General features: G+C 46.4%; 1 protein-coding gene across 2 annotated transcripts in view; it reads right to left on the bottom strand.

Annotated features, from left to right (window-relative positions):
- ARHGAP19 (Rho GTPase activating protein 19) overlaps positions 1-14,226 on the bottom strand; it is a 60,289-nt gene that overhangs the window by 14,847 nt on the left and 31,216 nt on the right. For both annotated transcript variants that reach the window (XM_038411556.2, XM_038411557.2), the window contains exon 2: positions 12,296-12,561. In XM_038411556.2, coding sequence (XP_038267484.2) covers positions 12,296-12,561 — 266 coding nt within the window. The remainder of the gene's footprint in view (positions 1-12,295; positions 12,562-14,226) is intronic.

Raw genomic sequence — 14,226 nt, forward strand, 5'->3', positions numbered from 1 at the left:
GAATTTCAAACAAAGGGAGAGTTGCTGGTGAATAATCTTGTTCATCAGAGAAATACCATGTACAGATAACAAGAATGCTCTGTTCTCCAAGGGCCTGATCCAACGCCCACTGGCTATCGCAGCAACTGGATCAGGTCCTTAGTGAACAAGGACAGTTTAATAGATCAAAGGGAACTGATCACAGAACTAAAAGTTAGTGGTTGCTTAGGTGCAAGTGATCGTGACTTGATCACATTTACAATGTGCAAACAGAAAAAAGTCTTAACCAGTAAATATAAATAAATAAATAAATAAACAAACACACACCCACACACTTGGTGCTTTAAAAGGGACAATTTCACAATGCTGAAAACCATTGAGCCAAATCAACTGGGAGAAAAAAAATTAAAGAATGTGAATGTGAATAACTGGGCACTCTTTAAGAACATTTTATTACATGTTCAAAAAGCAACCACTGATAAAGAGGCTACAAACAATTTGAGTTAAAGGGAAAGTGAAAGCAAGTATACATTTTAAAAAAAAACAATATATAAACAAATGGAAAAAAGGTAAGGTTGATAGTAATGAATATAAATTGGAAGATAGGAAAGGGAATAAAAAAGACACAAGGAGAAACCTATGGCCAGCAGATTTCAGAACGATAAGAAGGAGGGCTTTTAAAAGTATATTAGGAGCAAAAGAAATCCTAACAATGGTATTGAATAATGAAAGAATGGCACAAGCATTCTATAAATATTTCTGTTCTGTTTTTGGAAAAAGTCAGATTATATATTCATAGAAAATGATGATGATTGATGAAATACTTTCCATTCCAACAGTAACTAAGAAGGATTTTAAAAGGCAGCTACTAAAGTTTGATATTTGTAAAAAAGCAGGTTCAGCTCAAGAGCTGCAATCAAGAGTTTTGAAATAGCTGGCCAACGAGCACTCTGGACTGCTAATGCTGATTTTTAATAAGTCTTGGAACACTGGGCAAGTCTCATGAGATATCTAAGTACTAGTCTGAGGTCCCAAGTTGCAGTAGGGATCCTTAACTTGAGTGTAGAGGTTCCCCAAACCCTTAATAAACCTTGAAGACATAAGTGAGCAAATATAGAAAATCCTTCTACTGGAGGATGAAAAGCTGATACTGTAGCCAAGTGAACCTTAATCGAGCTAATTGATAACCCTGGTTTCTTTAGGTCCAACAGGTAAGTCCAAGATAGCTGAAAGTGATGAAGATTCAGACACAAGCCAGTGGTGTTGACAACAGTGGCTGAAACTGTTCCACTTCTGCAGGTAAGTAATTCAGTTTTACTTCCTACTGTTGAGTAACACTTGTACTTTCACAGAGCAGGTAAATTCTAACGCCACGAACCATCGAGGAACCATGCTCTGATGCGAAGGACCCCTAGGTTGGGGTGAAGTAAATGATCTGGATCTTGGAAGAGCTGTGCTTGATCATTGGGTGGACACATAGGTGAAGCAGGTCAGGATACCAAGCTTGTCTAGGCCAGATCGGTACTTTAAGGATAACTCTGACTTTGTTGAGTCTGATCTTGTGTATCACTCTCAATACTAGCAGTGTTGGAGGAAATGCACAAAATAGTCCCTTCATCCAAGATAGGAGAAAGGCGTCCCCCAGAGAGTGATGGCCTAGACCTCTACTTGAGCACAACAGATGACGACATTTCTTGTCCTGGAGTTAGAGCAGAGGTTCATTTTTGGAAGTCTCCAATTTTGGAATATACCATGGAGAATTTGAGAGTCCAGCTCCCATTCCCAATCCTGGGAGAAGCACCTGCTGAGAGTATCTGCTGTGGGGTTCTGAACACCAGGGAGGTAGATGGCTGAAATTTGGATCTGATGGGCTATACACCAGATTCACAACATTACTGCTTTGGTGCACAGGGAGGGGAATCTTGCTTCTTCTTGTTTGCTGATACAGAACATGCAGGCCACATTGTCCGTCACGAGCCTGATGGATTTTCCCCTAATGAGGGGTAAGAAATGAAGGCAAGCATTCCTGACTATCCTGAGTTCCAAGAGGTTAATGGGGAGACTGGTTTCCAGAGGTGACCATTTGCCCTGAGCCATGAGGGTATTCAGGCGAGTTCCCCATCCCCACAGAGATGCATCAGTTGTCACTGTTGTTGTTGGAGTTGGGTAGACGAAAGGAATGCCTGCACTGACGCTGAGTTGATTTTTCAACCACCCTTGGAAATGCTTTACATGAATGGGAACAGCTACTTGCTTGTCCAAACTCTCTCTGGTTGATGAATAGATTGTTCCGAGCCAGCCCTGAAAGCAACCAAGGCGTAGTCTTGCATCACTGGTCACAAAGGTGCAAGCTACCATATGACCCAAGAGCTGTAAACAGTTCTTTACTGAGGTTCAAGGACTCCCTTGAATGGTCTTGATTAGATTGATAAAGCTATGACTCTGTCCGTGAGAAGGTAGGCCCTGTCAACAAATCGTAGCATGCCCCTATGAACTATATTCTTTGTACAGGGGTTAATGTGGATTTTCTTACACTGAGAAGAACACCCAATTCCTGGCAAAGAGAAAGGGCCATCTGAGTTGATGACAGTACTGTTTTGTAAGATCAGACCCTGAGCAGCCAGGCCTCAGGATCCTGGAAGACTAAAATTGCCACCCGACGAAGGTAAATGGCCTCTACCACTAGGACCTTTGAGAACACCCTTGGGGCTCAGGAGAGTCTGAAGGGAAATACTTTGTATTGAAAATGTTCCTAAGGCGTAGGTATTTTCTATGAGATGAATGTATTGCTATATGGAAATAGGCATCTTATAGGTTAGGGCTAAAAACCATTCTCTTACCTCTAGTGAAGGGATTATAGCTGCCAGAGTCACCATCCTGAACTTTTGAAACTTTACAAATTGTTTAGTAGAGTTAGATCCAAAATCAGTCTCTACCCTCTGTCCTTCTTTGGCACAAAGAAATACATCAAATAGAACCCCTTTCTTTTGTGAGGTTACCAGCTCGATTGCTCCTAATCAAAAGAGAGTCTATTTCTTGCCTCAGTAAAAGCTCTTGAGCAAGGTCCCTAAATAGGGACAGGGAGAGGGGGTGGAAGGGAGGGAGGGATGTAAAGTGGATGGTGTAGTCTAATGTTATGATCTCTATAACCCCCTTGTCTGTAGTGATCTGTCTTCAAGCATGTTGGAAATGGAAAAAGGGGGAGGTGGGCAAAGGGTTGCAGTTGCTGAACTAGAGGTGTGGGAGGATTTGAACCCTCAACTGTCCTGTCAAAACTGTTGTTCCTATGATGACTGGGTACTTGTGGAAGGAGGATGAGCATCCCTCTTCCTCTGGAACTTATGTCTTTTCCTTGGCGATTCAGTAGATCTGTCAAACCCAGAGAACTGAGCAGGGCAAGACCTCTGGGCAGTTTGTGACCTATTAAATCGTCTTTTATTCGTAGGAGTATACATACTCAGAGATCTTAACATAGCCCTGGAATCTTTTAGCATTTGAAGAGAATTGTCCATGGTTTCTGCGAACAACTTTCAACCATTGAAGGGGAGGTTCTCAACAGTGTTCTGAACCATGCTTGGGAACCCTGAGAGTTGGAACCATGATGCACTGTTCATAACTACCGCCGCAGAGATGGATCTGGCAGCAGTGTCTGCAGCATCCAAGGACACTTGAAGACATCCTGGCTAACAAGTGACCCTCCATTATGATGTCCTGAAATTGTTTCCTCTGTTCCTGTGAAAGATGATCAATAAAGACCAGAAACTTCTTATAGTTTGTGAAATTATATTTAGCCATGACCTCCTTATAGTTTGAAATCCAAAATTACAGGGTCATTGATGAATAGGACTTCCATGCAAAGTGGTCTAAGTGCTTTTGGTCTTTGTCATATGGAGTAGACTTGGAGTAGTGTTGCTTACCCCACTCATTCACCTTATCCACCACCAGAGAACTAGGTGGGGGATGGAAGATTAAAAATTCGGAGTCCTTGGAGGAGACATAATATGACTAGATGACCTCCTGAGGTCTCTTCCAACCCTAATATTCTATGAATCCCATTCTTAGGCACTTAAATAAGGGTATGTCTACATTATGAAATTAGGTCGATTTTATAGAAGTCTATTTTTAGGAAGCGGTTTTATACAGTCAATTGTGTGCGTCCCCACTAAGCGCATTGAGTCGGCGGAGTATGTCCACAGTACCATGGCTAGGGTCGACTTTCAGAGCAGTGCACTGTGGGTAGCTATCCCACAGTTCCCACAGTCTCCACCGCCCATTGGAATTCTGGGTTAAGCTCCCAATGCCTGATGGGGCAAAAACATTGTCGCAGGTGGTTTTGGGTATATCGTCAGTCACCCCTCCCTCCCTCTGTGAAAGCAACAGCAGACAATCGTTTCACGGCTTTTTTCCTGAGTTAACCGCGCAGACGCCATAGCACTGCAAGCAGGAGCCCGCTCAGCTCACTGTCACCACTGCTGTTGCGGGCAAGTCTACTGTGGGGGCTGCTGTGATCCAAGTAGCCAATGCAAGGGTAGTGACTCTAGGAAACGTGCGGGCCTTTTTAGATTTTAGGTGCATCATATTCCTGTCCTTTGTCGCTGGTGAAGGAATCTTGCAGCTGCACATTCCACATGTAACAGCTCCAGGGCTCTTGCTCTTTTGCCTTGGCCACACAGCAGCAGCTCCTGGGCGCCTTCACATCAATGATGAATAGCTCCACCGCTTCCGCTGCAACTCTGCAGCAGACAGTACAGTAGGACTGCTAGCTGTCCTCATCAATGGTGTTTTGCACACTCCACCGCTTCCGCTGCAACTCTGCTATCCTGATCTCCTGTGAGCTGGAGGCTTCTGCCTCAGGCTGCTCTCCCAGCCGGCAGCACCACGCAGTCACGCCTACCCCTTGCTCCCATGGCTCATGAAGCCTTGACAGTAGTAAGGAACAGTTCAACTATAGTCTGAGCAAGTGCAGAATGGTGGGAGAATGTGCCTTTGGACGTTTAAAAGCTCGCTGGTGCTGTTGGTCAGACTTCAGCTAAACCAATATTCCCATTGTTATTGCTACTTGCTGTGTGCTCCATAATATCTGTGAGAGTAAGGGGGCAGACATTTATGGCAGGGTGGGAGGTTGAGGAAAATCGCCAGGCGTCCGATTTTGAGCAGCCAGACACTGATTAGAAGAGCACAGCAAGGCACGCTGCACATCACAGAGACTTTGAAAACCAGTTTCATGACTGGCCAGGCTACAGTGTGACAGTTGTGTGTTTTTCTCCTTGATGCAAACCCGCCCCCTTTGTTGATTTTAATTCCCTGTAAGCCAACCACCCTCCCCCCTTTGAAATAAAGTAACTATTGTTTTGAAACCATGCATTCTTTCTTTATTAATTAAAAAAATTGAGATAACGGAAAAGGTAGCCGCGGGTGGTTTTGGGTACTTGTTGTCAGTGACCATTCCCTCCCACCCTCAGTGAAAGCAAAGGCAGACAATCATTTCTCGCCCTTTTTCCTGGATTGCCCGCGCATACGCCATAGCTCTGCAAGCAGGAGCCCGCTCCGATCACTACTGCAGTTGTGAGCATTGTCAACACCTCGCATTTGCCCTTGGAGATTTTGGCATATATATTGGCATTACGTCTTTTGGAATGGAGTTCTGATAGCACGGATTCGTCTCCCCATACAGCGATCAGATCCAGTACTTCCCGTTCGGTCCATGCTGGAATTCTTTTGCAATTCTGGGACTGCATGGTTACCTGTGCTGATGAGCTCGCCACGCTGGGCAAACAGGAAATGAAATTCAAAAGTTCCCAGGGCTTTTACTGTGTACCTGACTCTAGTGCATCTGAGTTGAAAGTGCTGTCCAGAGTGGTCACAATGGAGCACTCTGGGATAGCTCCCAGAGGCCAATACCATCAAATTGCATCCACACTACCCCAAATTTGACCCAGCGATGTCGATTTTAGCACAGTCGGGGAGGAGTACAAAATTGATTTTAAGAGCCCTTTAAGTAGACAAAAATGGCTTCGTCATATGGACGGGTGCAGGGTTAAATCAACCTAACCTCGTAGCGTAGACCAGGGCTAAGTGTATAAGTGCAAAGTAATGCACACTGGAAAACATGATCCTAACTGTACATGCAAAATGATGGGATCTAAATCAGCTGTTACCATTCAAGAAAGAGATCTTGGCATCATTGTGGATAGTTCGCTGAAAACATCTGCTCAGTGTGCAGTGTCAGTCAAAAAAACCCTAACAGAATGTTAGAAACCATTAGGAAAGGGATAAATAATAAAACAGAAAATATCATAATGCCACTATATAAATCCCTGGTACGCCCACACCTTGAATACTGCAGTTCTGGTCGCCCTATCTCAAAAAAGATATATTAGAACTTGAAAAGATCTGGAGAAGGGCAACAAAGATGATGAGGGGATAGAACAGCTTCCGTAGGAGAGATTAAAAAGGCTGGGACTGTTCAATTTAGAAAAGAGAAGACTGAGGGTGTCGATATGCTAGAGGTCTATAAAATCATGAACGGTGTGGAGAAAGGTTTCAGAGTAGCAGCCATGTTAGTCTGTATTCGCAAAAAGAAAAGGAGTACTTGTGGCACCTTAGTGACTAACTAATTTATTTGAGCATAAGCTTTCGTGAGCTGCTAAAGTAGTGTTATTGTCCTATTCATATAATTCAAGAACTAGGGGTCACCTAACTAATTAAATTAATAGGCAGCAGGTTTAAAATAACCACAAGGAAGTATTTCTTCACACCACACACAGTCAACCTGTAGAATTTGTTGCCAGAGGATGTTGTGAGATCAAAAATATAACTGGGCTCAAAAAGAATTAGACATGTCCACGGAGGACAGGTCCATCAATGGCTATTAGCCAAAATGGTCAGGGATGCAACTCCATGCACCAGGTGTTAGGAGTGTGCAAGTCCTGTGTGAGGAGTTACTCGTAAGAAGGGTCCCTGAAGAGGGGTGGAAGGGAGGGAGAACTGGAGGGAGTATCCCCTTTCTACCGTACAGAGTATCCAGCAATCCAATGTAATTTGGGCCCACGCAGGACAGTCGGCACAAGAAGGTAAGGGGGAAATGGATCCAGAGTCCAGACTGGTGTGTCGCCCCCAGGCACACCTTCAGAAGTTCTGCTTCTGGCCTGAGGACTGTTTTGCGGGCCCAGAGCTAATGAAGGGGGAGGCCTCTTTCTGTTGTTTCTATTACTCCTCCGAGAAAAATCCTGCCTATTTTGTGGGTGGTAAAAAAGAGGCGTGGGTTGCGGCTTAAAGTGCCTCCAATGTGTAGCCAGAGCATGCAGACCCAGGGACCTGAGGGTGGCCCTCGAATCCTTGAGGCTATGAAGCCCTGAGTCAGTCTTTTCTGAAAAGAGGGCCGAACCCTCAAAGGGGAGGTCCTGTATAGTCTGCTGGATCCTGAAACTTGCAGCCAGGAGCTCCTCCTCATGGCTACTCCAGAGGCCATGGTGTGAGTGGCCAAATCAGCCACTTCAAGGGCTTCTTGGAGCAAGGTGCAGGCAATGAGCTTAGCCTCCTCTACCAAGGAGAACACTGCCCTGGAGTCCTCCGGCAGTAGCGCCATAATCTTGACCATCATGCCGCACAAGTTGTGGCTATACCTATTGGTATACCTATACCCTGAGGACAGCCTAATGGTTAGAAATTCGGAGCTGGAGCCTCCTGGTGGAATAAATTTTCCTCCCAAAGAGGTCCAGCTTTTTAGCCTCCCATTTTTGGGGGGAAGGGCCCTGGTACACTTGGTGCTCCCTCTCATTTGCTGCTGCTACCACAGGGAGTCCGGCGGGAGATGGCTGTACAAATGCTCAAACCCCTTAGAGGGAACGAAGTACTTCTGCTCATTCCTCTTCGCCGTTGGTGGTAAGGAGGCGGGGGTCTGCCACAGTGTCTTAGTGGTGTCCTGTATGGTCTTAATAAGTGGCAGGGTGATACGGGAGGGACCAGAGGGGGCGAGAATGTTCACCATGGAATCTGATGTCTCAGCGACCTCTGCCTGGATCCCCAGGTTCTGCACCACCCTTCCCAGCAGCTGCTGGAGCACTCTGCTGTCCTCCAGGGCCAGGGCCGTCAACGTTCCTGCCACCGCCTCATCAGGCGAGGATGAGGACAAGGGCTTAGCTGGGAGAAGGTCCTGTTCTCTACCCTCAGCACCAAGGGGATCCCGCAGTGCCTGGTCTTCTGGCGCAGTCGATGCCGGGGTGGCAAACGATGGGTCCTGCCACGGTTAGGTGCCAGAGGCACATATGAAGCCGAGGTCACCAAGGCTGACCTCGAATGGGACCTCTGGCTCTGGCCCTAACCCTGGTGGAACACCCAGGGGGTCCAGAAAGGCCACTGGGCGGGACTCTGCCACTGACCTGGCCCTGGATGAAGTTGCTGCCTGTGGGTCTGTCGGACCTGGACCGCCTGCCACTCCTGGACCTATAGGATTCCACTTCCAACTCCGAGGACTTGCTGTAAGATGACCACAGAGAAGCGGTGCCCAGCGGTGCCAGAGAGCAGTGCCTGGAAGTTGTGGACCAGTGCAGCTCCCCTATCCGTCTGCTGGTGGATGGTACCGGCGATCGATGCCGTGGGGATGGTGACTGGCGCAATACAATCACCGGCTTGTCTCTGGACGGTACTGAGGGTGTCACAGGTGCTGCTGAGATGGAGCTCAATGTCTTGTCTCATCTCGGAGGGGAAGGCGGTGACGTGAAAGCGATGAGGTCCTCGGCAGCCTCAAACGCCTCTGGAGAGGGGCGGTGACGTGAAAGTGATGAGGTCCTCGGCAGCCTCAAACGCCTCTGGAGAGGGGAGTGCTGGGGGCCCAGACTCAACTGGTCCCATGCTGGGGCAGGGACCCTAGCTGGAGGACTCGAACTCATGTGGCCTGACATGGGTCTCATGGCGCCAGACTTCAAAGGGGAAAGCCTGGCTGAAGGGCAGCCTGCCTGTGGTGAGAAGCATCTGAGTTTGTAAGGGCATTGAAAGTGTTACGGTCAGCTTAGAATGCGTTTTGCTTTTATTTCATTTGACCAAATCTGACTTGTTATGCTTTGACTTATAATCACTAAATCTATATTTTGTAGTTAATAAATCTGTTGGTTTATTCTGCCCGAAGCAGTGCGTTTGGTTTGAAGTGTGTCAGAGACTCCGCTTGGGACAAGAAGCCTGGTGCATATCAATTTCTTTGTTAAATTGACGAACTCACAGAAGCTTGCAGTGTCCAGCGGGCATAACTGGCACTGCAAGACGGAGGTTCCTAGGGTTGTGTCTGGGACCAGAGATATTGGCTAGTGTTATTCGGTTGCACATTCCAAGCAGCTTACATGCCACAGGCTGTGTGTGACCAGCCCAGGAGTGGGGGTTCTCACAGCAGAGCGGGTATTTTCCCCCTTTGATCGGCGCTTCAGTCACCTGGTGTGGTGTCTGTAGATGTAGGTGGAAGAGAGAGGAAGAGCATGGCAAATGTCTCTCCCTTTTATCATGTTCTTTTTTCCCCCTTGGCTTTGCCTCCTGCCCTCCTTCAGAGTCAGGTGAGCATTACCTCACCGTAGTCTCCACCTGACCAAGGGAAGGGGGATGACTCACTCGAGAGTCCAACAGATCCTTTGTTGCTGCCTAGGCCAGTGTCCTTTGTTCCTGTGAGGCTGGGCTGGATTTGTCCCATACATGCCCTGATGAGGTGTGAACTGCCCTTCTGCTCCTGGAGAGTTTTGCCTGGGTTTGTTTTAAGCCATGAGGACACATTTTCAGCCTCATAACTATGTACATGAAATTACAACCTATAACATCACTATAGCAACAATGCTCAGTGCATCATGAGCCTTCCGAAGACACCCGATGTGACAAACTTTGCACTGGATACCACAGAATCATATTATCAGGATGAAAATGGGGGTGCAGGGTATTCTCCTGAGATACAGAGCATCACACTGGTTCTCGGGCTTTCTATTTTCTCAGTCTTTAGCAATGCCCAGTTGTTAATATGGAAGGCCTGCTGCGCCCGGGAAACTAAACCAAGGAAAACTCTGCAAGTTCTGAATGGAAGCTCAGAACCCTGAGAGGCAGAAGCAAGGCGCTTGGACCCCTTCATAGAATCATAGAATATCAGGGTTGGAAGGTACCTCAGTCCTTAGTCCAACCCCCTGCTCAAACCAGGACCAACCCCAACTAAATCATCCCAGCCAGGGCTTTGTCAAGCCTGACCTTAAAAACTTCTAAGGAAGGAGATTCCACCACTTCCCTAGGTAATGCATTCCAGTGCTTCACCACGCTCCTAGTGGGGGGAGGATAGCTCAGTGGTTTGAGCATTGGCCTGCTAAACCCAGGGTTGTGAGCTCAATCCTTGAAGGGGCCATTTAGGGATCTGGGGCAAAAATTGGGGATTGGCCCTGCTTTGAGCAGGGGGTTGGACTAGATGACCTCCTGAGGTCCCTTCCAACCCTGATATTCTATGATTCTATGAAAAAGTTTTTCCTAATATCAAACCTAAACCTCCCCCACTGCAACTTGAGACCATTACTCCTTGTTCTGTCATCTGCTACCACTGAGAACAGTCTAGATTCAACCTCTTTGGAACCCCCTTTCAGGTAGTTGAAAGCAGCTCTCAAATCCCCCCTCATTCATCTCTTCCGCAGACTAAACAATCCCAGTTCCCTCAGCCTCTCCTCATAAGTCATGTGTTCCAGTCCCCTAATCATTTTTTTAAAAAAAGGAGGACTTGTGGCACCTTAGAGACTAACAAATTTATTTGAACATAAGCTTTCGTGAGCGACAGCTCACTTCATCACTTCATGTAGCTCACGAAAGCTTATGCTCAAATAAATTTGTTAGTCTCTAAGGTGCCACAAGTACTCCTTTTCTTTTTTGCGAATACAGACTAACACGGCTGTTACTCTGAAACCTAATCATTTTTGTTGCCTTTCGCTGGACGTTTTCCAATTTTTCCACATCCTTCTTGTAGTGTGGGGCTCAAAACTGGACACAGTACTCCAGATGAGGCCTCACCAATGTTGAATAGAGGGAAACAATCACGTCCCTCGATCTGCTGGCAATGCCCCTACTTATACATCCCAAATGCCATTCTTGGCAACAAGGGCACACTGTTTACTCATAGCCAGCTTCTCGTCCACTGTAACCCCTAGATCCTTTTCTCCAGAACTGCTGCCGAGCCATTCAGTCCCTCGTCTGTAGCGGTGCATGGGATTCTTCCGTCCTAAGTGCAGGACTCTGCACTTGTCCTTGTTGAACCTCATCAGATTTCTTTTGGCCCAATCCTCTAATTTGTCTAGGACCCTCTGTATCCTACCCCTACCCTCCAGCGTATCTACCTCTCCTCCCAGTTTAATATCACCTGCAAACTTGCTGAGGGTGCAATCCACACTATCCTCCAGATCATTTATGAAGATATTGAACAAAACCGGCCCCGGGACCAACACTTGGGGCACTCTACTTGATACTGGCTGCCAACTAGACATGGAGCCATTGATCACTACCCATTAAGCCCGACAATGTAGCCAACTTTCTATCCACCTTATAGTCCATTCATCCAGCCCATACTTCTTTAACTTGCTGGCAAAAATACTGTGGGAGACCGTGTCAAAAGCTTTGCTCAAGTCAAGGAACAACACATCCACTGCTTTCTCCTCATCCACAGAGCCAGTTATCTTCAATTTGACTGATTGCATAGACCTGTCCAAGTTTGATATAACCCATCCAGTTATAGACTGACCTCATTCATTCTCAAACTGTCAGCTCTTCAGGGCAGGGAGCATGTTTTCACACGTTTGTACTGACTCTGGCACAATGGGGCTGCCTTCTCACAGGGGTATGGGGGAGCGACAGGAATCTGAATACTCAATAAGACTTCCCTGAGAAAGGCTGATGCTTTGGGAATGACAAGAACAGGTGCAGAGATCTCCCTGTAGCTACCTCTGGGGTCAGACACCACAAATCAAGCAGAAACAAAAAAGAGGCGGCTACCTTGGATTCACTGACTGCTAATTAGATGCACTCTTGGTTTGGCTCCTTCCTTCAGGCTAGGGGCCCTAGTCTGGGATTACAGCCCAAGGGTACCAGGCAATGAATAAACACAGAGAGACAAGTGCTGTCCTGAAGAGCTTACAATCTAAATAGAAGAGGTGACACAACAGGTGGATGCAACAAGGAGCATATGCAACACGCCTGGCTCCCAAGAGTGCTTAGAGAGAGAGTATGGTATGTGGTATAGCTAATGGAATCTGATTCAGGACCACAGTGGTCCACATCAAACTATGGAGACAGCTGCCAGGCAGAGCACAGTGCCTACCTTTACGCTTCAGAGACATTAGGGACCGAAAGAATCCAGAGGCTGTGCCAATGCCACCAGGCAGCTTGGGGTCCTCCTCCCCCATCAGCTGGGCCAGCTCTGCTCCTGGCAGGTCAATGAGCCTGGTGATGTTGCTGACCACCAGCTCTGTGAAGACTTCAGGCTTCTCATGCCGCAACTTCTCCACAAAGAAGTCAGGGTTGAAGATGACTGTTTGCCCATGGAGGGAGGAGTCATTGCAGATGACAAACCTGCAGATGGCATCACTAGGAAAGAAAAAGAAGACAGGTTGTAAAACATTTCCTCTAGAATTCACTCATACAGCCAGTGTCCCCCCACATCCCAGATCACAGGTCTCCTGAGCAACCTCACTCTGGAAAAGACACCTACTCGCACTGGAGCTGCCAGTGTGTTCTTCAAAACAACTGCCTGTCCAATGCTTGCTATTAATCCACAGCATGCGCAGCTTCAGCCAAGCTGGGACAACAGCTCTTCTTGACTTTGTTTTTTAACATTCTAATTAACAACTGTACCCAAGACAAGATGCACAAAACAGTACAAGTGTCTCACAACTCTATCTAATAAACCTTGCCAGCAAGATTTCAGATCACTAAATGCCTCAGAGTAGAAATCTCAGAGAAAGGGAAAAAGCCCCCAAAGCAGCTATTTTAATCATTAACCAGACTTTAAACCTTTAACCAGACTTTAAAGGCTCTAGTCCCACCAGAGCAACCATCACTTGTGACAGTGAGCATATCCCCAAAGAATATATACCAGGTAACAAAAGCACAGCCACACATGGAATGCTACAATGCAGCCTGCAACTACCTTTAACTCAGATCAAGATTAGGGACTAAACACTGAGACTGGATTCTCCACTAGCTGCTGTAAACCAATAATTACAAATAGCAATTAATGGAAAAGAGAGAAAAAAATCCCATACTACACATAGAAAGGTAACCTCAATCTACAATCTGTTGTCTCCCTGTTATTTGTGAGCTTCAGTAACTATGTGAACAACTATATACATCAGTGATGTTATTGACATGAACTGTGACCGTACAGATCATTGTTGCAACCAAGGTCCTATAGTGGCACCAAATTTTGTACAAAGGAGGTCAAGTAAGGTGTTTATGAAAAGGTTATGATTTGCTGGTTATGATTATGCTATCTGTATGCATGTATCATTTTGTATTTAAAGTTATAAGTATTGGCTCTATGCTGTCTGTATTTCAAACTTGTGCTATGCTTCTGGGTGACACCCCAGACAGTTTGGCATCAGTACTGCCTAGCCTGCTTGCTGGCCCATTAAGAACCATCAATTATACAACTGACCCATCGAGAGAAGACAGATACACCTTATGACTCAGCAAGGCATGCAGGGACATGCCTATGGACAGCACTCTAAGGCTTGCAAGCCATGTGCTGGGCAGCTTGTGTTTGAAACAAAGGTGCACAGGCCGCATGGCAAGAGACTATAAAAGGCAGCTGCATCTTCTCCATTTTGTCTTCAATCCTGCTTCTGACCTCTGGAGGAACTATACTTGACACTGAAGCTCGGAACAAAGGACTGAACGACCCAGCCAAGCTGGGATGTTCGTACTACAGAAACTTAATTGGTTTAAATCAGCAGTAATCCCATCAAGCCTGAAACAAGCCTTGAAGGGCTAAAATCTGTATGTAGTTTATGTTACAACCGGATATAAAGACTGTGTCAGCTCTTCTTACAGGCCCAAAATCCAGAGTTTGGTCAAGAAGACAGAGGCCTAGCAAATAGTGAACAATATTAGCTGAGAAGCAGAACAAACAAAGGACAACCTTGCTTTTTGCTAAGATAAGCTTGGTCAGCAAGAAGCCAGGTGGAAATTATAATTGGAGGCTTTATCTCAAAGTTGAGAACAGACCATGGGAATGAAAGGGGCCCTGTTTCT

This window comes from Dermochelys coriacea, chromosome 7 (genome assembly GCF_009764565.3).
Source record: "Dermochelys coriacea isolate rDerCor1 chromosome 7, rDerCor1.pri.v4, whole genome shotgun sequence".
Classification (NCBI taxonomy): Eukaryota; Metazoa; Chordata; order Testudines; family Dermochelyidae; genus Dermochelys; species Dermochelys coriacea.